The following is a 26,877-nucleotide window of genomic DNA, read 5'->3' as shown; positions in this document are numbered from 1 at the left end:
CAAAAACCTGTATGTGGAACAGATAAAATAGTATGACATCTCTTCTCACTGTAGTCCAAAATATAAAATTTTGTGTACTACAGGCTTCTTTTCAGTCATGTGCTTAAATAATTTTTTAGTTGCCCTGTTGTTGAAGTGCTGTATTCTGCACCATCCACTAGGTATTGGCAAGTGCAGAGTTGTATGATTCATGCTTTAGAGTAGGAGGGGGAATTTTTTTGGCCTGGGAGGCTGGACCTTTATTTTTGCCCACCCTCACAAGTCAACTTCGGCAAGTAGGTGGGATCACCCACCTCACTATCTGATGCCATAATGAAATCAGGTGACTGACCTCTGCCAAAGTTGGTCTGTGGAGCTGGTGTGTAATAGTTCAGAGGGCTTGTTCTGCCCTGGGTGCAAGGCTTCCCAAATGTCCAGCAACCTGCTGATTGTTGTTAGGAAGCACTGAGCACACAGTTCGGAATGCATTTTGCACAGTGCTTCCCAGGTGCCTAGTAATCAGGCGCTTAATTATTATAATAAAATGGGGAGTGCTGTGCAAGTGCTTTCCAAGCTCTGTGCTTTTCCGGGCAAAGAACTTGCAAAAGATTTTGCACAGCACTTCCAAAGTGCCAGACAGCCAGCTGGTTAGTATTGATTATAGGAAAAGCTTTTTGTTCACTGACATAACAATTGTACCATTTTGCAATGCAATAAATTCTTAAAGCCAAATATTTGCACTTCCCATCACAAAAACATGAACATTTGATCTTTTCACCTTCTACTCTCAAGCTAAAAATCCAGCAGGAAGCCAACATTATGAGGTCATAGTTTTCTATACATGCACTGCTTTATAGCTTGACTCTGGGAATGAATTAAAAACCTAGCTATATCTTGCTTTGTAATACTGGGTAAAGTTATAAGCTACAGTCTTTTACCTAGGGGTAAGTTCTATTTAACTCCCTAGGAATTACTTCTGAATTGTGTATAGGCTTGCACTTATTAGTACCAATGTTCATGCTTTATGATTTTTGAATCTGTAGCCTTCAAATAACACTATTTATTGATTGATTGATTGATTGATTGATTGATTGATTGACTAATTATTTAGAGATTTGGCTTTTGCAGAAAAGTTTCACTGCTATATTAATCTTGGTTTTAAAATAATTTGCATGTGATAATAATGATTTTAACACTTAAGTCTACAATGTGATCAACTGTGAGGTTAATCAAATTGTAGGAGGGTCTGCAACATCAGATGACCATGAATTTGACCCAACGGCTGACATGCTGGTTCATGACTTTGATGATGAACGAACTTTAGAAGAGGAAGAAATGATGGAAGGTGAAACAAACTTCAGTTCTGAAATAGAAGATCTTACAAGGGTAAATGCTAGAAAATATTTTTGAACAAAACACTATTTTGTCTTGGAAATGGTTTGACATTCTATTACCTGGGAAAAGATGCATTTCTTAGTTAACAGCAGAATGGGGTTGTGTTAAATGGGCTTTGGGTGAAAGGCATAGGGGTAGGTGTGGGGAACCTGTGGCTCTTCAGTTGTTGGACTTCAACCTCAGCCAGTATAACCAATGGGAGTTGTAGTCCAGCAATGTCTGGATGGCCTCATGTTCCCTATCCCTGGCACAAGGTGTTTTCAGGGTAGTTCCACCATATTCGGTCTACACCAGTGGTTCCCCATTAGCTAAGTATTGCAGATCTCTGTTTTTCAAAAGCCAATCCATGGACCCTACTATTGAAAATTTTGACATCTCTGTGGTAGTTTTTGTTATGTGAATGGTGCCATGGACCGTCTGGGTGGGTTACATGGACCCCCTGGGATCCATGGACCACCAATTGGGTATCCCTGATCTACATTATATGACCACTTCTCCGCATCATGGGTACTCTGTCCTGATTAGGAGTATACTTTATCCTCCTCTGTTTATTTTGTTATAGGGATGTCATGTGAGGAACTCATGCTGACTAAATGAAGACTCCCCAAGTGCCTGAGAAACTGTGTAATGGTACTTAAAAGTGCCAGTACCAAGAGGGGAAATAAGCAATTAAGCAAACATTGCTTAGCACCTTTATATCTTCTGTTGCCCCAGTTCAGTTGCCCTAGAATCAGTTCAGTATGATCCATAGTCATGATCTTTGACAGGAGCTCAAATAAGAGATGTACAAAGTAGAGGTTTCTATAGTGTATATCAAGTACAAAGTTCATAAGGCTGTTCATTTGTTTTAAAGTATGTCTAATTTAAGCCAGTTGATTGATTCACTTTTCTTAAATTTATTTTTATTGCATTTTTAAAGTTTTCATCATTATGTAGCTTACTTATTTAATTCTGAAATTAATAATAGTTTTGGACCAAGGGATGGGGGCATAATTTTTTGGACTTGTTGGAAGCTATTTTGTGTGGGCAGCCAGTTTGACTGCCTAATATTTGACATAAAGTTGTGCTTTGGGGAAAAATATAGTATTTCAGTAAGAGGATTCTGAAGGGGGGGGGGAAATACCTTTAATCAGTTAACTTGTTAATGAGTTCCTAGGATGAGTTGTAAAGCCCTAAGGAACGGTAAGGAAGCCTGGTTTGGGGAATGAGAGTGAGCAGATTAGCAATGTAATGAGAACATTAAAGGTTCTGCTGTCATTCAGTAAGCATACTGGTCATATCTGCACATCATGCTCAATGCAGTGCGCATGAGTTTGCCATGTCATCTAGGGTTACCATATTCTGAAGAGCAAAAACCCGAACACATTCGGGACACCCCCACCACCATCCCGCATCTCTGTCACTCGCCCCCTCCCTGCCGCTGACCCCTTTTTTGCCCACCTGCTCCCTCCCACCCTCCCTCCCTTCTCTTACCTTTGCTCTCTTTGGCCCCTGCTCAGGAGATGCTGCATCTCCAGATGATGGGAGGCTAAGTGACCCCGAGAAGGCTGTGCCAAGCCTGGCAGCTGCCGGAAACATCACAAGGCCAAGTGCAACCCTAACACAGATAATACTACTACTACTACTAATAATGGTCATAATAAAATCCCCAAAACCCAAGCACTTCATGTAAAATGCAAAAACCCACCCGGATGTGCGTGCTGCCCCCCTCCCAAAAGAGGACATGTCCAGGAAAACCTGGACGTATGGCAACACTAATTGATTAACAGCTTTATAGCCCATTATTTGAAATTAATCCTTGTTACACTGCATTTGTACCTGATGGGAAGCCATAAACTGTGGCTTACCATGCATGAGTGAGTTTGCTTTGTGCACTCACACAGAGGGAAAACAAATTAAGATCCTGGCTTGGTGTTAAATCTAAACAGGATGGTAGTTTGTTTGACTCCAACAAACCATAGTTAGTAAGCCAAGGTTGATTCTTGACTCCTGGTTGTAGTTTGGAGTGGAACAGACCATTATTCCCTGTTGAGAGATAATCCTCAGGCTGTGAATGTGGTTTGTTTTCTCCCAGTGCAAGCAAGGAGGAGTGAAGCAAGTACAATTCACTCATGTGCGTGGTAAGTCATGATTTATGACTTATCGTGAAGTACAAATGCAGCCTTAGTGCGAAACATAGTAGCCACAGACAACCTGACAAACTACAGTTAACAAAAACGGAAGGCAAAAGCTTCCAAATAACCCCCAACTGCCGGGGGGGGGGGGAGAGACTGGAGGGTAGAGCACCCAAACCTGAGACTCACTGTGGCATCTTCTATCAACCATAAACATGGCCAAGAACTCAGATTTCTTACTGTAATATGTTTTATAAGTGGTAGTAGCAAAATGTGTATCTCTTCAAAGTGCTGCAGTTTTTGGCATGGAGTATTATACCACTAATCAGATGTCAGTTTTCATAGAAAAGAACAGTGAAGGTCAGAAGCATTGAATTTTAGTGGAAGACTAGTACGAGCAAGGTTATGTGTGCCAAAAATACTGCATACACTCAGCTATGTTAAGAAGCTTATTTCATATTAAGAATAGCCTTGGAAAAATATTTTGGTCAACCAACTACAGTTAAGTTGCATATGATTGGATAACAATATGATTTTCATATTATTTTATTGGACATAGATGAAAAATCTATGGTGCAGTTGTTAAGCTTCTTAGGTGATACTCTGAAAGCCTAATCCACAAGGTGTGAAAAACCTTAAACTGCTATGTTTATAAATCCTCATAATAACAACCCAAGAAATCATGAGAGTTGAAGAAAGCACAATGAAGTTGCTTTCCGGCCACATCACAAGTCAATGGTGGTAGCTCCTCGCTGCCCTCCACAGGCAGTGAGGAGTTTTAGGCAGGGAAAAGCCAGGATTTATGAGGCAAAAATCCTGGCGTTGTTTCCTAGTGGGGTCTGGGGAGCTCACTGCATCCTGCTGTGCCGCTCAAGCTTGTGTCTACTAACTTGAAAGGCAGAGCGGGTGCGACCTGGCTGTGTGTCCCTGCCATGGACGAGCCTCCATCTCTGGCATGATTTGTGGTTGGTTCCTCCAAAATTCGGACAATTGGCATTAATCAAGAGGCACTCCTGGACTGACATACGCCAATAGACTGCAATCAGTTAGCTGCCCGAAGGACTGGACTTGAATCTTTGAAGGTTTCTTTGATGTTTTATTTGAAGCTTGAGAATCCTTACAACAGCCAGGGAAAAAAGGAAGTGGACAAGGTACTTTGTGCTTTTTATGGTTTTCAAGTGGTCTCCTTTTTCCCTGTCCTCCCATGCATAATGAAAAGGACATGTGTAGCCGCTGCCATGTTATTCTGTTTGTTATTTCGGAAAAGAGGGGGGAGGCTTTTGTCTATGCTCAACAAGGAATTTTACAAGGTTTTACTATGCCCTCCCCCCTCGACCGATGCTGAATAGACTTTATTTAAAATTATTCATGGACTGTTGTTAGAGAAATGCAGTGGGAGAAAAACTGCTGCCGAACAGATGCAATAAAGAGGCTGAATTTGAGAAAAGATCTTGCTTTTAACTGTGTGCCGAGGAAGAACTCCAGAGTGGAATTTTAATGGCGGAGTTTGGATATGCACTTTGTGAGTTATTTATGACTGCAGCTCGTACGCTAGTCTGTCAACAGCGGAAGGAATGGAATGTAACTTTGTACCATCCAGATAAGCACTACAAAGAACTGAACAATGGAAGATAGTAATTAACTCAACCAGCACACCAGGTCTGGAACAACAATATATAGGAAGGACCACACAGGTGAAATTGATCATTTATTTATAAAATGTAATGGAGGTGCTATTTGTAAGGTGAAAGAAGTGGCAAGCTGGAAGAATGGTTTAACGGCAAATGAAGGTTCTCAGCTGGACTTAAATAAGAAACGATGCGGCTATGCGATGAAATGATGATGATCGTGAGTTTGGAACAGGAGCAGGAAACCTGATTTTAAGAAATTGTATGAAATTAATTTGGTTTGATTTGTAATAATTTGGAAAATTAATAAAAATAATTTGGGGGGGGGGGAGGAAAAACAATGAAGTTTTCTCCGTGTTTCTTTTACTTGTTTTCCCCCCTCATGTTTTCTGTAACATTTTCAGTTTAACTCTGCAGTCATAAGTTATAAATTTCAGCATGCTGGCAGGGGTGATGAGATATAAGTCCTAATGGGTTGAGAACTTTGATCCAAATGTATCACTCCAAACCACTCTTATCTGGTAGCTCAGTTCCTCCCCAGGCCACCTCCTCTTCTTCCCCTCCCCATCACACCTCTATTGACCTAACTGCACACTCTCCTTGAGTCTTTTTGCCTGGCTAGAATGTGTCCCTGAATTCTGATAATCTTGCTTCCTTGGATGGAGGATAGAGAGGGGTGTGTGAGGACGTGTGTAGAAACTAACTTAATGTACAAAGGTAATATGTACATTCATTGTTACCATTCTTTCCTCTGGATCCACCGAGCACTAGAAGGGAATGTAGCCCTTGGACTGAAAAGATTTCTCTATTCTTTGGTGTAAATCCATTGTTGACCTGCAAAAATATTTCTCTGGGGGAAAATTTTCCAACCAGAGCAATGGGATCATCATGTCAAAGGCGATAAATATTATTCCCCCGCCCCAATGTCCTTGCCACACACACACACACACACACACCTTAGTTGTTGAAGATTAGATATTATTGTCATTTCATTCTGTAGAAACCCTCCCCACTCTGTGTTGTAATCTGTGCCTACTGTAAAAGAACTTTGCTGCTAATTACTAAGATGGAGATCACCCAACCCCTGCTCCATTTGTCATGCCCCTTGTCCTCATCATTACCATTGTCAAGTCCAACAGAAGGGATAGTGATCAGTCTCTGCTATTTTCTCTCTACATATGCAGAGCAGGAAACATTATAGAGGGAATGATTTTGCTTTTCTTGTGCCTGGGGGTGTAGATTGCCATGGTATCATCGTATCAAACTGCACTAGTCCCTCATCCTGTCTTTGCTCTGCCTTGAAAAGAGCAGGATAGAGTTGAGTCAGAGGACAATACATGCAGGCTGACATCTGCTCTCCAGAGGACAGTTGTAGCCACTGTTGACCAGACAGCCTACAGATTACAACATTGGTATAAAATTCATGGAATTATTATAATTTCCTGTTTTAATTCTTTTTAGGAAGGTGATATGCCAATTCATGAGCTTCTTAGCCGTTACGGCTATGATGGTACTGTGCCACTACCAGAAGAGGAAGAAGAGGAGGAGGAGGAGGAGGGTGAGGGTGAAGATAATGATAACAACAGTGGGTGCAGTGGAGAAAATAAAGTGAGTTAGACTTACTAATTTGAAAACTTGGTCTGTGCTATTGTGTGCTTCCTATCGTGTGCTTTTGGCAAGCTAGCATATCTGTTCCTTAAAGCTGGTATTATTTAGTGAAGCTGCTGTAAACATGAGTATTTAAACTTGGACTGTGCTTTTGGTTCCTAGTTTCGTGTGTGTGTGTGTGTGTGTGTGTGTGTGTGTGTGTGTAGGTTGATAAAGGCCAAAAGGGAAAGCTGGAACTGACTGCTGCTATAGGACTGTATCAAGGAGGCATAGCTGTGATTGTTGTGTGTGCATGAGTGCATACTCTCTCTTTTGCCCTTTGAATTTGTTTATTTCATAACATTTATATACTCCTTGATTATAGAAAAAATCTAAAGGGCTTCTGCCTTTAACTAAGGACACAAAATGTACTTGCTTTCAAAGATTTACTTGGGGTGGAATGGACACTGGAGTCATTGAAAAATAGAATTGTTGAGTTGGATGGGACCCTGAGGATCATCTAGTCCAACCCCCTGCAATGCAGGAATCTCAACTAAATCCCTAAACTCCATTTACCTGGGAATAACATATGAACAATGAAGAACCTATGTTTGCTTACATTTAAATGACTACGTTACCTTGATGCTTCTTTCTCCAAATCTCCTTAGTTCAGTCAGTAGTCTGAACTTCAGACTAATCTTGGTTTCTGGGGAAAGTGAGTGAGGAAGGATGTAAGCTCAATATCTACTCCTAGTTTCATTTTAGAGTATGATCTGAGGGTCAAGAAATGGGTGAACAGTCCCAGAAAGATCTGAGTGTAGTGTAATGCTGGGGCAACTAGCCTAGGGCCTCATTAGGCTGGCCTGGCCTGAGAAGTTGGCCTACCAGGCCATTTTCTTTCTTTCTCAAGCCTGACATCATATATGACATTTGGGGCAGAAATGTTGGCTTTCCTTTATTAAATTTCTTTCTTGCCTAAGGAGCCCAAGGCAGCAAACAATAAAGTGACCATACAATAGAACAAAACAACCCCCCACAAAACCATATTTAAAACACTTTAAAGCATTAAGAAAAACTAAAACAAGTTCAAGCTATGGCTAAAAGAAAGAAGAACTCAAACGTGTAAAACAAAAGTCAGCACTTTTTGAATTTGGCCGTCTTTTCTGCCTTCTTGCACAGTGATAGAAAAAGGTTCAAAATTCCAAAAGTGTTGACTTATTTTTGATGCAGAGAAAGAATCAGGAACACACAATTTCAGACTAGGGATTCAAAGGAACATTTTTCTTTTGGATCTTGGTTTGACCTCAAGCTGGAATTCGAAGGAAAAATCTTTCAATCATGATGGAATTTGTAGTCCAGCAATATATTGTCTACCCTGCTTTAAACTGTTGAGATAAACATTATGGATAGCACTAAAGCAAGCTTATATCATGAAAACAAAAAGGGGCAGTTTATTTATTTATTTATTTATTCAGAAATTTATTTGCCACCCATTATAACAATGTCCTCTGGGTAGTTGATCACAAACACATCTCTCATTCCCATTGCCAATAGCATTTACTGTTCAATTCAAACATGCAGTTAGGTGGCAAATTCCATGACTTATTTCCATATTAACCTTTAAAAAAAATATCTGTACAACATACTACAGGTTAGGATAGTGCAGAGAATCATGCAGAAAGTTTACCCAAGAAAGAACACTTGGTTACTGAAAACATTGCGTAATATTTTGCCATCAGAGTTTTGTCTACTAAAGCGTTTTGACTACTAAAGCATATTGTCTTGCCCGTTTTGCTCCATTACCTGTGATGGACAGTGCTTTATTGCTTTGGTGATGCTGTGGAATAAAGAACCTTAAGTTTTCTTTAGAACTTTTTGCCCCCACATTTTTCACAGTAAATAATGCAAGTAGGACATTGCTGGTGTAAAGAGATTCTCAGAAAATTTCTTTCTGGGACTCTGCTGCAATCTTTTCTTTTCTTTGAGTGCCTCATGAGGTTCATATTCCAGTCTTGGCAATTTCATCTGAATGTTTTGTGTTTTGTCAGGAATTGCAGAAGCTTTGACAAATTGAATAACTATAACTAGATACTCCAGGATAATTGTCTCAGGGGGAGTGGAGTACTAAATAGATCTTGTGCTTCTGACTAGGTGGTTAATGGCAATTTGTCTCAGACTTTTAAGAAACCCGAATCTAAACAAATCATCAGCTTTCTCAATTTTTCAATACAAACTTGCAAAATACAGTGGTACCTCGGGTTACAAACACTTCGGGTTACAAACTCCTCTAACCCGGAAGTAGTACCTCGGGTTAAGAACTGTACCTCAGAACAGAAATTGTGCGCTGGCGGCAGCGGGAAGCCCCATTTGCTAAAGTGGTACCTCAGGTTAAGAACGGTTTCAGATTAAGAACAGACCTCTGGAACAAATTAAGTTCGTAACCAGAGGTACCACAAAATAGCTCACATCATTGTTCATCTGTATGTGTTTCAGGACAGCTTGAGTGATTGGTGAAAAGCTATAGGGAAAGACTATAAGACAAGTTATAAGTATTAACTGAACTTCCATTGTTCTGTTGTTGTCATGTGTTGTGTTCCTCTGTGGCAGTGAAACATCTGGTATATAACTGAATAATTTAAGCTGAAAGAAATTGACTTAATTAGTAATTGAGGGCAATGAAATGATTAGTGCTACGGTTGGAGCACAGGTGGCAGAAGTTTTAGAAAGTATCCAACCTAACACAGAGCCCATGTTGCAGTGTAAGTGATGGCAGGGGAAAAACAACCTACTTTTCTGCCACCATTGCATCTGCAAAATTGCCAGGCAGAAGAACTGTCCCAGGTGGAGAGAGATGAGAATTGCTATGAGCACTTCTTGTTTAGATTTGTTACATGCCCTGCACTGTCAGGTTACAGTAATACAAAATACAGCATTAAAACTGCTTAAAACAAATTGCAATCAAAACTAGCATGGGTCCTAGTAATGGATACTTTTCAGTTAGTTTTTCCTGCTGACATGGCAGGCAGCTTGACTAGTTGAGGTTTACCACTTACATGCTCACTGCTTTCCCATTTGAGGGGATGGGGACAAGGGCTGAGGAAGGAGAGGGGAGTAAGAGAAAATTGCCTCCCAGTGCCCCTTCATGGAAGCCTCCACTGGATCAAAGAGCTTCTATGAATGGTTGCAATTGGGGGGGGGGGGGAACAATGGCTATTTTTTTTTTATTTGAAAGACAGTTAAATTGACTTTTTAATCTACTCCATGATGCCTGATGGGTCCTTATTTTTATATGTTTTATTACAAATACTGTACATGTGTGTTTTAATTCTATTTTCTCTCTCTGATTATTTGTGTGTGGGGGGTTTGAGTTCTTGTTTTTATTTTGATTATGTATTTTGTGTTTTTATATTGTGATTTTATCCTGTGAACTGCCCTGAGACCTGTGGGTATAGGGCAGTATATAAATTTAAATTATTATTGTTGCTGCTGCTATTATTCTGGGTATGCCATTCTGTATTTTAGAGGTGACCAAAGCCTCTAAGAGATGGCATAGTTCCTGTACCTATGGAGAAGTCTCTCTTACAAGTCAACTTGATCTGTGGTCAAAACTAGATTATTTGGGCAAGGTTTCAAGTATGTGCTAGCTTCTCATCTAGACATTCCATGATTTAGTATCTGGATCTGTTCCATGCTGGTTTCTGGTCTGATTTTGGAATTGAAATTCCCTTGGCCATTCTGGTGGGTGATCTGCACCGGAGATGGGCAGAAGGAGTGAAACCCTATTACCGTATTTTTCGCACCATAGGACGCACTTTTTCCCTCCTAAAAAGCAATGGAAAATGTGTGTGCGTCATATGGAGCGAATGCAGTGGGGAGGCAGGCGGGAAAAGCCCCCAAGAGCCACACACAAGCTCCGTGCGCTCTTGCGGGCTTTTCCACAGGAGGGAGAAGGGACTGACTGGCCGCATCAGTCCCTTCCCCAACCTCCCAGAAAAGCCAGGAGAAGCCGTGCAGCCCTTTTAAAGTGCGCGCGGCTTCTGCCGGTTTTGCGGGAGGTGGGGGAATTCCCCCACCTCCCAGAAAAGCCAGGAGAAGCTGCGCAGCCCCTTTAAAGAGCTCACGGCTTCTGCGGGCTTTTGCGAGAGGTGAGGGAATCCCCCCACCTCCCAGGAAAGCCAGAAGAAGCCGTGCAGCCCTTTTAAAGTGCGCGCGGCTTCTGCCGGTTTTGCGGGAGGTGGGGGAATTCCCCCACCTCCCAGGAAAGCCAGGAAAGCCCTGCGCAGCGTCTCCCGGCAAGGAGAGGCTGCACGGGGCTAAAGGGGAAGGCAAAACAGCGAGCGGGATCCATCCTGCTCGCTGCCTTGCCTTCTTCCATAGCTGCGCGCAACCCCTCCGCAAGGAGAGGCTGCACGGGGCTATGGCTTCTTTAGCCCTGCGCAGCGTCTCCCGGCAAGGAGAGGCTGCACGGGGTTAAAGGGGAAGGCAAAACAGCGAGCGGGATCCATCCCGCTCGCTGCCTTGCCTTCTTCCATAGCTGCGCGCAACCCCTCCGCAAGGAGAGGCTGCACGGGGCTATGGCTTCTTTAGCCATGCGCAGCGTCTCCTGGCAAGGAGAGGCTGCATGCGGCTAAAAGGGAAGCCAAAACTTGGCTTGCTCCATAGCTGCGCGCAACCCCTCCGGCAGGGAGAGGTTGTGCGCACCCTGTACGCTGCTCTTTGGGGCTGGGGGGGGGAGATTTTTTTCTTGATTTCCCCCCCTAAAAACTGGGTGCACCCTATGGTCCGGTGCGCCCTATGGTGCGAAAAATACGGTACTTCTCTCGGATCTCTCAGCAACCTTTGATACCATCAACCATGGTATCCTTCTGAACCTCCTGAAGTTGATCATAGGCTGAACTAGTGTGATGCATCTGGAATACATGAATACAGTTTTAGACTGAAGCAAGTCAGAGATTTCCAAAAATTTGCAAGGCACAGGAAGTAATGGTTACAATTTTATTGTGCAATTGTCAGAGTTCATTTAGACTTCTGTTTCTAGCTCTGGGCACCACAGTAAGAAAAACTGATACATTAGAATGTGCTTAGAGGATGGCAGCATGTAGGAAAGGATATGTTTATCCTCCTGAAGAGAAGCCCAAGGAGGGATATGATAGCCCTCTTCAAATTTTTGAAAGTCTGTCATGTGCAAGTGGGCAAAATAAAATGTTTTCTGCTTCTCCAGGGGATAAGATTAGAGCTAATGGATTTAAGTTACAGGAGAGTAGATTCATGTGAACATTATGAGAAACTTCTTGACAAGTCAACAAAAGAATCAGTTACACAAATCAGAGGTGGTAAACCTGAGACCCTCCCGTCACCTCTGACCATTGGCTCTGCTGGGTTGAGCTGATGAGAGTTATAGCAGACCTCCCCAAACTCAGCCCTCCAGATGTTTTGGGACTACAATTCCCATCATCCCTGACCACTGGTCCTGTTAGCTAGGGATGATGGAAGTTCTAGTCCCAAAACATCTGGAGGGCTGAGTTTGGGGGTGCCTGAGTTATAGTTTAGCATCTGGAGAGTCATACAATAGTCATCCCTGGTGTAGGGGGTGGTATTTGTTTCCTTATAGGAGGTCTTCAAGCCGAGACTGGCTAGCCATTTGTTGTTGTTGTTTAGTCGTTTAGTCATGTCTGACTCTTCGTGACCCCATGGACCAGAGCACGCCAGGCACTCCTGTCTTCCACTGCCTCCCGCAGCTTGGTAAAACTCATGTTTGTAGCTTCGAGAACACTGTCCAACCGTTTGTTAGGGATGCTGTAAATCTGGATGCCCTAGGTCAAACAAGGGATTGGACTAGATCAGTTTTTGCCAACATGCTGGCTGTGGAGGGCACTAGGTTGGTGAAGGGCACTAGGTTGGTGAAGTCTGCACTAAATGGAACCCCTCAAACTCTAATTCTGTAATGGTGATGATGTTATATTACATTATTTCAGTAGTTTTGCTTTTTCCTAGATAGTCTCAAAGTGGTGATTTGCCAGCTAATGAACAATACAGACCCACCCTCAGTTATCCATCCCTAGTTACTTCCAGGTTATAATACTGCAGTGCTGTCTCTGTTGGTTTTCCTTTAAAGAAAGCCTTGAAAACCTGAATTAGTAAAAAATGCAGTGGCCAGATTGCTAGCTGGGGATGAAAGATTGGAGCATATTCCTTACTTCCCATCCCTAAATCTGCACTTACAATTGCCAAAAGCAGATTTCAGCTTGCAAGTTCCCCCTTTAAAATAACAACATATTAGCAAACAGTAGCTTCCTTTCCTTTCTTTTCTTTTCTTTTCTTTTCTTTTCTTTTCTTTTCTTTTCTTTTCTTTTCTTTTTTCTTTTCTTTTGGCTTCCTCAGATTTAAGCATTGGTTCTAGCCTTTAATGACTTGGGACCAGGTTGCCTCAGGAGCTGTGTTGCTGCAGTTTGCCAGATATTAAGATTAGCATCAGAAGCCCCTTTTTTGGTCCTGGGTGGGGATGTGACAGGGCCTTTTTGGTCAGTGGTACTGTGGAATGTCTTCTTTGTGCAGCTCTGCTGTGCCTCTTTTAGTTTTAAAAAACATGTCAAACTTCTTTTTTCAGTGTGCAGCTTATGTATGATTTTAGTCTGTTAATCTGCTTCATTTTTCTTTTCCACTTGGTTTTTAAGGCATCACTTCTTACTGTTATGGGTTATGATGCACTGTCAATTATACCAATTTTATTTTGTATGTTAACTTGTGTAAGTAGGGCAGAAATGATAATAGCTGCTGTCTTGTTTCGTTGTTTGTAAGGAGGAGGTCATAAAGGATTCATCTGGTCAAGAGGATGAGACACAGTCCTCCAACGATGATCCGGTGCCCTCTGCTGTACAGGAGATAATTCGCCCACGGCGGTGTAAATACTTTGATGCAAGTATGTCTTTTAAAGTATTAAGCATTGTCATCTAAACCTGTTTTCAGACATTTTAACAGCTCTTGTAATTTGATCCCATATAAGTGTTTGAGGATTCTCATACCAAAAACTGAATGAGATAAGCCTTTTCCTTACTTCCCATAGCTTAAGTACTCTCACAAGTGCCAAAAGCAAGTTTCTGCTTGCAAGTAATAAGGTGTAATTTTGTTTGTGTTCTTCCTTTTTAAAAACAATTATATAGGCACATTTTAATTATTAATTAATTTTTTAATTACTAATTATTTTAATTATTTTGTATGTTTGCTCTTTGGCAAATATTGGAATTATTTGGAGAAACTGGGGGGGGGGGGTGAGGGGCAGGACTGTAGTGATGGTTAGTAAGCTGTGGAAAACTCATCCTATTTAGATCATTCCTAGACCTTGTAAGATGCATTCTGTGGATGTTAATCTTTTGCTGGCACTTAGTGGGGATAGGAACGCTATGAAATGATGAAACGATTGGAGATTTTGGGCCAAGTCATAAATCTGTAATATACATGTTGGCTCCATACATAGAAGGAAATAACTAGAAATTTAAACATTTATTTGGCAAATCTGGTGAGAGGCAAAGGCAGTGCAGTGAGCCTTTTCTAGTTCCTTTCAGATGTCTGGAAAGACTTCAGCATGTGTGTTGGGACTTGTAGAAATATTTTCCCCCACATTACAATCAGTTTCTCCCTGCCCCCCAGCCCCAGTAGTGTTAGAAGCTGGCTTCCTCAGTTTTAACCACCAAGATCAGTGGTTCTTGTTCATCAGACTTGGATACGTAGAGGATTCAGAACATTCAGTTGTTTGATTTACAGAAAACGAGGTGCTTTCCTGAAGGTTGAGGTGTCCCTAGCTTCCATTGGAGAACAGGGTAAGGAAAGGGAAGCTTTTGTAATGCTCCTCTGACCCAAGCCCTGTTGTACAAGTGGCAATCCTTGCACAATTTCTGGTGAATCTGCCCAATATTTCTTTAGTGGCCTCACTAGAATTAAAACATACTGTTGACAGCAATCAGAACTGTGTTCTTTTATAGTAATTGTCACTAGCTGTTTGGCTGCTAGCAAAAATGGTTTCAGCAACATGGGATGTAATTTTTTTAAAAACCTTTTAAAATCTATTTCAAACTTGAAAATTCATGCTTTCTCTGACTTTGCATATGCAGCTGTTCTTTGGTAAATACATTGCCATGGTGTTCACAGATATTTAAATGACTTTTTACAAATTTGTAATTTGCTTCTTACAGTTCTTTGTATTACTCTGTAAGGAGATCTCTGCCACAAGTCGTCACATAGAGTTGGTTGTGACATCATGTCTCAATGCCCAATTAACTTTGAGAAAACTGTCTCTAGGATATACTGTATTTGAAGGAATGCGACTCAGAGTAGCTATTAACATTTAAGCAAAAGTTGTTGGTTTTTGTATATAGACAGTGAAATAGAAGAGGAATCTGAAGAAGACGAAGATTATATTCCCTCAGAAGACTGGAAAAAGGTAATACTATATTAGCATATGTGGCTACTATATAAATAAAGAAGGTATTCTAGAACATTGTGAGTGCCCTTTGGGTGCAGGCATCAGAGGGTTTGGAGCGATTTTCAGCTCCAGCTGGTGTGCCCACTAAGGCCATTTCTGGAATGAGACAGCCTCACCACAGTTCTGCATGTTCTGGCCACCTCCTGTTCAGACTACTGTAATGCCCTCTATGTTGGGTTGCCCTAGAAGACTGCCTGGAAACTGCAGCTAGTGCAGGATGTAGCTGTAGGAGTCCTTACAGGCAGTTATGTGCAATGTTATGTAAAACCTGTTCTATGGGATCTGAACTTCTTCGTATTTGTTACCAGGGCCAATTCAGTGTGCTTAAACTAATATATAAAGCATCTAACGTCTTGTGGGTACACATTTGTTGAATCACCTCTCCCCATGTCTGCCCACACTCTTGAATTTGGCAGAAAACCCTGCTGGTGGTCCAACTAGCAGCTGCAGTTCACTGAGTGGAGACCTGGCACAGGGCCTTATCTTAGTGGTGCCATAGTTATTGAACTCCTCCTCTTAGCCATAGCTCTAATAGGTGCCCACTGCATGTGAAGGGCACTTGTTCACATGAGCATGTGAAGGGCATGCCTGATTCTTAGTCTCAATTTGCGCTGTTGAATTGATTGTGGTTGGTTATTTGCTGTTATTTTTATTGATACCATTTGATTTGCTAGATGGAAACTAAGTTGGGGTAATGTATTACTTTTAAGTAGTATATAAGAAGACAAAATCAACTGTATTGTGAAACATGTTTTTGTTGGCAACTTCTGCACTTTTGTGTCACTTTAAAAAATGGAAACAATACAACTCCACATCTTTTTATCATCTTTATCCAATCTGAAAGCCGCAAACTGAACAATTTTGACAGATAATTGACTGTTCAAAAGGGAACGTTGCTGTCACTTCATAGCTTGTCCACAGGTTAAATGGATGGTGCTACCTCAATACAGAGTACTTACCTCATTAAAGTGAGGTAATTTTCCCAAACTGCATTTTCTTCTGATTGGATGCATTCATATTGTGTTAAACCTACATATTTTTAAATAATATACATAGATAGCAACAGATGGGTGCTCAGTTACACTTCTGGTTATTGTGAATGTGTTTTTTTATATAGGAAATCATGGTGGGCTCCATGTTTCAAGCTGAAATTCCAGTTGGGATATCTAAATATAAAGAAAATGAAAAAGGTAAACTTTAATTGCTGTTAATGCTATGGTGGTAATTTGATCCAAATTAAGAGATCTGACAAATTTGAGGTAAGATGTTTAGGGGAAAAGGTGGCCAATGAGGTTCACGATTGAGGTAAACTTTAGCAGTTCTCATAATGTTGCAATGTGATTATCACATTAATTCCATTGGTAAAAGTTACTATCCATTAATTTTATAATGTTAAAAATGGTCATGAGAGTGACTGTCTATAAGAATCTTTATTTTGGTTACTGGAAAACTGCTGTGTAAGGAATATTTATTTATTTAGGCAATAGTATAATTGTATTCAGCTGAATTTCCTGGTCTGGAACTGACAGATGAAGTAACAGCTATTAAGACTCTCATAGTCCAGGGCTTCATCACTGGGCAACACCTGCTGATCTTGTAGTGTTTGGCTCTGGTGGCAGGTATAAGAGGTGCTGGGGAAGCAAAGATGTTAGAAGTCTCAATCCCCAATGCTTTTTGTCATGAATGATGAGTGAATACTTACTTTGTTGCACACAGCTTCCTATCAGAGCAAAGGGATAGAACTGAGTTGCCCATTTACAAGAGTTAGACTTTGCATAATGTCACCAGTGAATATATATCCTTCAAGTTTCCGCCAATTATTAGTGAACCAGTAGAACTCAACTCTTCAGGTTTGCCAGCTTTACAGCTCAGCCCTGTGTTATCTACTCAGAAATGTCTGGTTTTCTTCGAGAAAACCATACATTCTGTGTAGAATTATGGACAGAAATGCTGTCAAGGAAGTCTGTTGGCTTATTTTTGGCTTGTTTTGGAGGTAAATGGAAAGAATTTTGGTAGATAGGTTTAAAGATAGATGATGTTAAGACAATATATAATGTCTTGATTTCTCTAATTTAGTGTATGAAAATGATGACCAGTTGCTGTGGAATCCAGATTACTTGTCTGAAGAGAAAGTGATCGAATTCCTTAATGAAGCCTCTAGACGAACAGGTGATGAGAGAGGAATAGATGCAATTCCTGAAGGATCTCATATTAAAGACAATGAGCAGGTATTTAAGACACTTGGAACTCTTAGTGGCTTTAAAATTCCTGGTGGTTATTTTGTTGTGTGTCACATTATACTCCCTCATCTTGGCTGCCTAATGTTTTTGAGTGGTGCAGGATTCAGAATTTTATATGTATTGGGAAATATGAAATCTATGTTCCTTATCTGGATAGCTCAGTGGGTCAGAGCCTGGTGCTGGTAGCACCAAGGTTTCAGGTTTGATCCCCATATGGGACAGCTGCGTATTCCTGCATTGCAGGGCATTGGACTAGATGATCCTCAGGGTCCCTTCCAATGCTACGATTCTATGATTCTACAGCAGGATCTAGCTTTGCCTTAACACTGGATTTTAAAAACAGAAACAGCTTATTTTGTTCCAGTGTTTTTAAACAATAGTTGAGAAGATCATAATTTCTTCCTTCTTTCCCAGGCTTTGTATGAATTAGTGAAATGCAATTTTGATATAGAAGAGGCACTAAGAAGATTAAGATTTAATGTAAAAGCAGCCCGAGGTATGTATATTTTATCATTAAAAATACCTTTAATGAAAACAGCCAATTTAAAAAGCTTCCTAACATTACAATCCCATTAAGAGCCCTTTAATATATCAAATATATATCTTCCATCCACCCATTATTTTAGAGATCTTAAAATAAATCAGTTTAATATTTATGGTTTTAATTTTTTTATTGTAAATATTTCAGTGAAACAAAATACATGAAAAAATGCAAAAGGAAATGAAAGGTACATTAAAAAATTACAATAATTTAGTTTACTCTTGAGAGTTTCCCCACCCTTCAAGTGTACTTATTAGTTACTATTATGTTGATTTGTAGCTGTTTGACTGATGGAACCCTAAGAGTGCACATCAATGGTCGTCATTATTCTTGGAAAAGAATGACAAGTGGGGTAATAGGGGGTCTGTCCTGGGCCTGGTGTTGTGACTTGAATGAAGGAATAGATGGGATGCTCATCAAATTGCAGGTGCCACCAGAGGCTACATGAGGGTTTCAGAGGGTAGGCAGCATAATTTTTTTGTTTTACTTTATCATAAGTTTTTTTAGCTGCATAAAACAATTCAAATATAAAATAATATTAAAACTACCCCCAAATTACATTCACCTGAGAAGGTGGTGCAGTGGTAAGACAAAACTCAAAAGGCATATATGATTATTGTACCTTTCGGAAACGCTGCCTCAGAATATAGAATCAGCATTCAATATGCCTTTAACAGGTTGGAGAACTGGGCCAAAACTATCAAAATGCATTTCAGGAGGGACAAATGTTTAAGGAGGATATCAAAAAGCTGGAATCTGTGCAGACCAAGATTTATCAAGGGTCTGGAACCCAAGCCTTAAGATAAACAGTTGAGGGAGTTGGGTATGTTTAGCCTAGAGAAGAGAAGACTGAGAGGAGCTAGGATAGCCATCTTCAGATATCTGAAGGGCTGTCACAATATGGAACAAGCTTGTTTTCTGCTGCTCTGGAAGGTAGAATCTGAACCAAAAGATAAAAATAACAAGGAGATTCTTAGGATGACTTTTCTGACAATAAGATCTGTTTGAGATTGGAATGGACTGCTTCAGAAGGTGGTGGACTCTCCTTCCTTGGTGAGGAATAATCCAAGTTTGGGTGGCTATCTGGCAGAGACGCTTTAGCTGCCTTGCGCTAGATGACCCTTGTAGATCTCTCCCAACTCTAGAATTCTGTGATTCTAAAAGTTCTAGTTTCTTTAAATATAATTGAGTCCTAGTAAAATTGTCCAACTATAACATATATTCAGGTAGGTAGCCGTGTTCGTCTGACGCAGTCGAAATAAATAAATAAAAATAAAAAAATTGTCCAGTAGCGCCTTAGAGACCAACTAAGTTTGTTCTGGGTATAAGCTTTCATGTGCATGCACACGAAAGCTTATACCCAGAACAAACTTAGTTGGTCTCTTAAGGTGCTACTGGACAATTTTTAAAATTAATTAATTTATTTCTATAACATATATGCCTAAGTAGATTTGATCCGGCAACTATGCACACATATATCTCATTCATCTATAAAGTGGAGGTGGGGTTAATATATACTATGTTGTAATACTGTTGTGGGAAAACAACTTAAAGTTTAAAGCAGCAGAATACAACATTAGATGTGATCTGGAAATTAGATAAGATTGCACAGGGTGCAACAATGCAAGCATTTCGCTCCCCATTTGTGCTTTTTGTGTAGATAGTAAACAATCCCCTCCTGTTCAATCTCTCTCCACCCATCCCCCCAAAGTTATGGTTAAGAGATGTCTGCATATGACTATGTATATTGGCTAATTTTTTGACTTGGAGCTGAGGCACTGTTAATGGGTGGTTCCCTAGACCAGTTGGATGGGAGGTTGCCTGGTCTTGATGAGGTTACACTCCCTCTGAAGGAGTAGGTCTGTAGCTTAGGGCTACTCCTGGATCCATTTCTGTTGGTTGAGGCTCAGGTGGCCTCAGTGGTGTGGACCACCTTCCATCAGCTTCGCCTGGTGGCCCAGCTGCACCCCTATCTGGACACGGATAGCCCAACTTTAGTTGTCTGTGCTCTGGGAACCTCTAGGCTAGATTCTTCAAACTGATGCATTGTGCATGGGGCTGCTTCTGAAGGCACTTTGGGAACTTCAGCTGGTGCAGAATTCAGTGGCTAGGGTGATCATCAGGACAAGATAGCTTGAGCATATAATATATATCCTGACCCATCTACACTGGCTGCTAGTTAGTTTCTGGGCCCAATTCAAAGTGCTGGTTTTGACCTATAAAGCCTTGAATGGATCGGGAATGCAATAATCTCAAGGACCACCTCTCCCGATACCATATTGGCCTGAATATAAGCCTCACTTTTTTTCCAAATTCCAACCGTTAAAAGTTAAGGTGTGGCTTAAATTTGCAGCCTTACAAAAATGTGCTTTGATGATATCAATGCTGAAACAGACATATGGTAAAACGGAACCAAAAAAAATGTTTTTTTGCTGATTTGTGAGCTCAAGACTGCTCATTTGCCATTTGCAGGTGTGAGTGCCTACGGAATTGTAGCAATTGAATAGCAATTTGCCATTTGAGCAATTGTATGAGCTTGCAAGATCAAAGGCTTAAATGGGCTCGGAGTTAGAATTCTACCAATCGCAGCGATTTTAAGCCTGTAACCCAATTTTAAGGGGGAGGCTTATATTTGGCTATTGTCTTTCTCTCCCCCCCCCCCCCGAATTTTAAAGGTGTGGCTTATTTGAGGGTGCGTCTTATATTCAGGCCAATACGGTATATACCAACCTGGACTCTGCGAACATCATCTAAAGCCCTTCTTTGTGTGCCCCTTCCATGAGTATTCTATGGCCTTTTCAATGTTTTCTTGTTCTTGGTTTATTATGTAATTTGTGTTCTCCTTTTGTATTTTTATGTTGTGAACCACCCTGTGATCTTTGGATGAAGGGTGGTATACAGATAAACTAAATAATAATTTCATTTATATGCTTTTGTATTATATTTCTTAAATTCAGAGGAACTATCTGTCTGGACAGAAGAAGAATGTAGAAATTTTGAACAAGGATTGAAGGCTTATGGAAAGGATTTTCACTTGATTCAGGCAAATAAGGTTAGTGAATTGGGTAATGATTTAAAGACCAAGTGCAATAAACCTGGGTGTAGAACAAGCAACTGAGTAATTCAGAGCAAAAATTGCCTTAACGTTCCATATCTGCTTCTGAGCAAGACTGTGCTATTTACCCTATCTAGCTTAACATGTAATGTGGTGTTTTGGGAGGGAGAAGCAAGGGCAGTTTGCTTGGCTGGTCATTCAGGGGCACTCCCCTAAGGCGTTCAGCAAGGTGTTAATCTGCCTAAATGTCCCCATTTTGAACAATCCCTCAACTCCAAGTCTTGTCATCTCAGAGTGTGTTTCACAAGTCTATATAGAAAGCAGAGTAAGTATTTGGTTTACTCATTTTTCAAAGGTACGGACAAGATCTGTTGGAGAATGCATAGCATTTTACTACATGTGGAAAAAATCGGAACGATACGACTTCTTTGCTCAACAGACACGATTTGGTAAAAAGAAGTACAACTTGCATCCTGGTGTAACGTAAGCTGTAATCAATTTTGGTTGGTTTTGTGTTTGTGTAGAAATGGGAAATGAATGTGTGCTCTTCCTAGTCAGAGTTCCACTTACAAGAAGCCAGGTATCTCCTAAATCTAGCGTTTGAATCTAGGTCTCTCTAAGTCTAGCATTTAGTTAGATTCTGATCTGAGTCCAGCAGGCTGGCTCTCCTAGCACAGCAGCTCTTGTCTGTCTTTTATAGTGCTTTTTGGCCAGGGAGCCCTCAAAGTGGTGAATAAATACCTGGCAATTATTGTAATTGGCCAGCTTACAGCATATCTAAAAATGGTGAAAACATCAAGCATTAAAAACCTCCCAATACTACAGTACCCAGCAATGTAATGTCAAACCAAGGGAGTAGAGTTCCATGAAAAATAGTAGCTGGCATAATTGTCTCCAGGCAGTTTGATTTATTAGACTTGTTAGTCGCTTGTTACACAGAAGTTTACTGTGACCATAAATAAAACACATTTTGGAGTGAGTGAGCTTGATGGAGACTTCAGTTTAAGAATGTGTATGCCACCCTACAATGGAAATGAACAGGGTTGCTTACAAAGAAGTATAAGACACATAAAGAACAGATATAAGTGGCATAAAATACCATAAAAGCATGGGGAAACTCTAAAGGTGTTTTGCCAGGCACTGCCAAGCCTTCCTGAGTTTCACAGATGGTGTAGCACCAATGGCAAGAAATAGTTGATGTTGTCTTATGAAGTCTTGTTTCTTTATCAAGTATGAACAATATTTTTTTCCAGTTGTGCAGTACTGCTTCTTTCTACAATTGATGTCCTTGCAAAATTTAAAATTAATTTGTACATAGACTGCTGTGTGCTTTCCACTAATGTGTGTCTTACTGGAATGATGTTCTAGAGCAGTGTTTCCCAACCAGAGGCCATATGGCTCCCTGGGCCCCCCACGATATTCCAGTAGGGCTACAGGTGAAAATTGCATAAATGGGGCACCACAGCACGAGGGGCCACAGCGGGAAGTGAGAACTGAAGGGGGGGGAGCACTTTTTTAAAATCCTGATTGGCTGACTATCCGCTTGGTCAATCACAAGCGGGTAAGGGGGTGGCCTACTAGGGCCTAGTGCTCCCTTTTTGCCCCGTGCCCAGTCCTGGTTTCATTTCCTGTGGAGAGGGCGATCACTCTACTCCTGTTTTGACCAGTAGAGCCCACGATCCAGAGCCCCCAGGTCGGGTAAATGCGGTAGTGGGGTGGCAATGGGTAGGGCTGGGCAAGCTGCTTGCGCCCGGTGGCAACCTGGGCTGACTCTGCAAGCCACAGGGTGCAATCCACCCCAGCCCCAAGTGGATCAGAGCTGTCTGCCCAATTCTGCAAGGCATGGGGCGAAATCCACCCCGGTGCCTAGCTGAGTGGGGTCGTCTGGTACTGCTGGCTTGCATCAAGTAAATAACTGTCGACTCATAAGAACGCCACACTGAGTTCAGTGGGCCTTACTTCCAGGTAAGCGTGAGGCTATAGTGTTTTATCTAGGCAGCCAGGGCTCCTCCAGATGACAAGATCTTTTTGCAGCAGGTCTATCCATGCTGAAGAGCAAATGTTTTCTTTCTGCCTTTAAGGGATTACATGGATCGACTCTTAGATGAAAGTGAAAGTGCTGCATCTAGTCGAGCTCCCTCCCCACCTCCCACAACTTCTAACAGCAGCACCAGCCATTCGGAGAGAGAGGACAGCACAACCAGCAGCAGTAATCAAAATGGTATGTAAAATTTCTATGTCCTTAGTATACCTGAAATCTCTTAAACTAAACATTTTTCCAAAGCTCATTGCAGATATCCCGTGGGCATTGTGAACAGTTCTATAATCTACACTTGATTCACAGACACAAGTGGTGTGGTGCTGTAAACTCAAATGGGAAATTTCATAAACTAAAGTGGATTGCGGCAATTACATAGCCTCTGTAATGGTAGAATTTACTTAAACCCGTAAATGGTCATAAGTTTAAGTACTTCTTCCAAAATGCAATTGTACAGTCCTTGCTCATAGTCTTTCTTTGTTTCCTTTATGATATAGGTGTATCCACGAATGGGCCAGGTGAACTATCAAGTAAAGAAGAAGTGAAAATTGAGGGATTGCACATAAACGGACCAACAACTGGCAAAAAAATGCCTCTTGTGGATCTTGATACAAATGGCTATGAAACTGAAAACCTTTCCAATCATTCTAAACTTGCTCATTCAAATTCAAAGAATGAAAATGATCCTGAAGAAAAAAACGAAAGGCCTGCAAAGAGGAGAAGAGTCAATAGTAATGAGAAGGAGAGTCCAGGTTCCTCAGAGATTTACCCAGAAGCAGTGACCCATGGAAAGTTTGAAGAACAGGAGATGGTAGATGACTGAATGTTTGGCTTTATTCCTTCAAGCAATTTTTGGGGTGTCCAAAATTTTCAGGGTTGGTAGGTTACCCTTACAGATTCAAATCCTTTAATATAATTTATTGAGATTTTGAAATACATTTTGGTTGCTTCCTAATCCTGACTGAATTAGTTACAGCATACCTTTCAAATCTTGAATGATACATTTAATTGGAGCACGTTCTATTGAAAAGGACTGCTTCCTCTTTAGCATTTCAAGGAAAACAGACATAAACTACTGTGCAAAATACACTCTGGAAAGTCATCAATGTCAAATTCCATAATATTGGATAGTAAAATTGTAAAGCAGGATTCATAAAACAAGTGAGGATCTGATGATAGTTTATCAGTCCATAGGAAGAGAATGGTGGTTAAGGAATGCCTGTAAATCCTGAAAGTTGTATGTGAGAAAATATTTTTTTATATATAGAAATATTTAAAAATAAACCAAGTCAGGTTTGTATATGTAAAATTGTTGACATCAGTGATGTCTTTCCATATTCTTATCTGGATATAAGAGATACATTCTGTATTTTTCCAGATTCTTTGTAGCCTTTGAAAGATTTTTACAATACTTAAGTCATGATTGAGCTGTAATTTCTAAATACAAGTGTGTAATTTTCATAACTTGTACAGTATGGTAAACTTTTACGAGATTTGATCTGTCAGCTTCATTTTATTTTGCTAAAGCTTTTTTATTAAAAAAAAGAGTAATAGTCATGTTTCAGAAAGCGGTAAAATTTTTAAATATTTAAAATTCACACCCAATTATGAATACCATAATTTTTCAAATTTCTATCTTGAGACAAATGGTGACTTAGAATTTTGGAATTTAGAACGATGCTTGATTGCACAAGTGTTCTTGCTTTTATAATTCTTTTTCAGATTTATTTTTATGATGAGACAACCTTAAATGCTTTAATGTTGCTAAATCTTGTTAGCCAAGGTCAGGCATTACATTGTTCATTAATTATTTTTACATTTCAGTGAGCACAGTGTAGTTGTGAAATGGGTCTGGTAGCCTTGATGAGGAACAAATGCACAGCTCATATTTGGGCCTGATCATACATTCCAAGGAATTCACTTGGATTTATGCTGCTTACTGTTTCTTAGGAAGCAGAAGAGTCTTTGAATAATTATTGCATATATATGTATGAATATGCCCGTGTCTGTGAGGTACTGTAAAGGCTGGTAACCTTTTTAAAAAAATAATTTGCTTGACAGATGTCCTTGACAATGTGGCAGGAATAGTCCCTGTAGCCATGAGTCCCATCCATAAAAGGATTTGGATAATGGCCATGGTAGAGGTTTGCCATGTTTGTCCCTTATTGCCATGTAAAATGACTCATTGGAAGTATTGTTTTTGTTGCTTTTACATCAGGCTATCTGTAGTTTTCTCCATCTACTTGTCTTGACGCTTGCTTTAAAGGTTACAACCATGCTGTTTCAAGTTGGCCCGACAACTCTGTAACTTGGCAAAATGTGTGATGTTTGGTCTTAATTATGTGAACCTCCATTTCATTGTAGATGTCACTTAAGTTATTTAATTATTAATAGAGCCCCCAGCTTTCTCCTGAAATGTTTTGGCAGAATATGTGATCTAACTTACAGGGCTAATATTTATTGTCTAGAGCTCAGAAGCAGTGTATCTCCCAGCAGGCATGACTTGCCTCTATAGATTAAACCCTTCATCTTGTAAACTGAAATGCTTTTGGGAGGTGACATAGTTGGCAAAACCCAGATTTGTTAAATATGGGAATCCAAAGTTTTCATAGCCTCGTATCAAAGATTGTCTCTATAAAGTATGTTAGAGCAAGGCAGCACAATGCTTTTAGAAATCTTATTGCAACTATTTTTCTTCCTTACCTATATATTTTGCAAGTGGAAATGCTTGCAATACAATTCATAGGAAAGTTTCTAAGTATATTGTTCTCAGGCTTGTAAGTAAAATATAGCACTGTGTACATTTTCAGAAATTTTACTTTGGTCTTTGATCTTACTTTCAATGGTATGCCTAAGAAAAGTCCTGACATTCCATAATCAATATGTAATGCTCAGCTGTTCATTAAGTATTTAATTGTAATGTGCATTTTGTTTATCCAGGTGTTTATACAATATTTTATTCATGTTCTTTAAAATGCAGCCACTATAACTTGATAAGACATTGCACTAGTAGTACTATTTAAAATTCTAGTAATATAGTAACCTGTTCAAGAAGCTTTCAGTTCTGTTTGGAAAAGAAAAAAATACTGCTTCCAAATTGGATTGAAAAGTCAGTGCAGTTTGTGTATAGTAATTGTAATGTATATTTTTAAGCACTATTGTGTCATGATCCATGAAGTGCATTGCGTGCAGTCTGAATCAAACCTTCGATTCAACAGGTCTGACTGTTGGACTTTATAAAAGGGTTTAAAGTGATATTTTGAAAGAAATTAAAAATTTGCAAATTAGTTTTTATAAATTTTTCACATAGTACTTTTGCACTGTTGGTAATCCCTGTGTCCCTTCCCTAGTTCGCCATCTGCAATTCTGGAAAAGCTGATTATAAAGTATTTTTTAAAACACATTGCTTACATAAATACAACTGAATATATTAAGAGTGGAACTTCTGTTTCTTTTAAGAGAAGCTTGTGTCACTAAAGCTTGTGGAACTTTTCTGATGGTGTATTTGGACTGTTCAGTAGTAGTCTTCACAGCCTTGCACATTGAGCTTTACATGTGTGTTATACCGATGTGTCATTAACATTTCAAAACAATTCAGGTCAGGAGAAGAGATTCTTGAAGCCATAGCTCTAGGCTTACTGTATGATCAGCCATGACTTCTGTGTTACAAAGCATTATGGGAAACAACGGAATCCATCACTTATTGACATGCTGCTGGGGTCTTGAGTGACAATAATTCAAGTCAAATGCTATTGAAACGAAATTCACTATCGAAGTGGTGAGTAGAATAGTACACCTGTATTGTGATACACCAACCAGAT

The 26,877-nt window shown here is 40.2% G+C and overlaps 1 protein-coding gene across 4 annotated transcripts in view; it reads left to right on the top strand.

The window, feature by feature from the left end:
- MIER1 (MIER1 transcriptional regulator) overlaps nt 1-26,486 on the top strand; it is a 39,091-nt gene extending 12,605 nt beyond the window's left edge. For 3 of the 4 annotated variants that reach the window (XM_028733147.2, XM_028733148.2, XM_077928608.1), the window contains 11 exons: nt 1,220-1,365; nt 6,578-6,724; nt 13,502-13,622; nt 15,076-15,140; nt 16,300-16,372; nt 17,259-17,410; nt 17,837-17,918; nt 20,921-21,015; nt 21,374-21,501; nt 23,100-23,239; nt 23,554-26,486. In XM_028733147.2, coding sequence (XP_028588980.2) covers nt 1,220-1,365; nt 6,578-6,724; nt 13,502-13,622; nt 15,076-15,140; nt 16,300-16,372; nt 17,259-17,410; nt 17,837-17,918; nt 20,921-21,015; nt 21,374-21,501; nt 23,100-23,239; nt 23,554-23,879 — 1,475 coding nt within the window. In that variant the 3' untranslated portion in view covers nt 23,880-26,486. The remainder of the gene's footprint in view (nt 1-1,219; nt 1,366-6,577; nt 6,725-13,501; nt 13,623-15,075; nt 15,141-16,299; nt 16,373-17,258; nt 17,411-17,836; nt 17,919-20,920; nt 21,016-21,373; nt 21,502-23,099; nt 23,240-23,553) is intronic. The other variant, XM_077928610.1, reaches the window with a different exon arrangement.
- The last annotated feature ends 391 nt before the right edge of the window (nt 26,487-26,877 follow it).

Source organism: Podarcis muralis, chromosome 5 (genome assembly GCF_964188315.1).
Source record: "Podarcis muralis chromosome 5, rPodMur119.hap1.1, whole genome shotgun sequence".
NCBI classification, from domain to species: Eukaryota; Metazoa; Chordata; class Lepidosauria; order Squamata; family Lacertidae; genus Podarcis; species Podarcis muralis.
The sequence above is the reverse complement of the archived record's forward strand: the minus strand, read 5'-3'. Positions and strand labels throughout refer to the sequence as shown.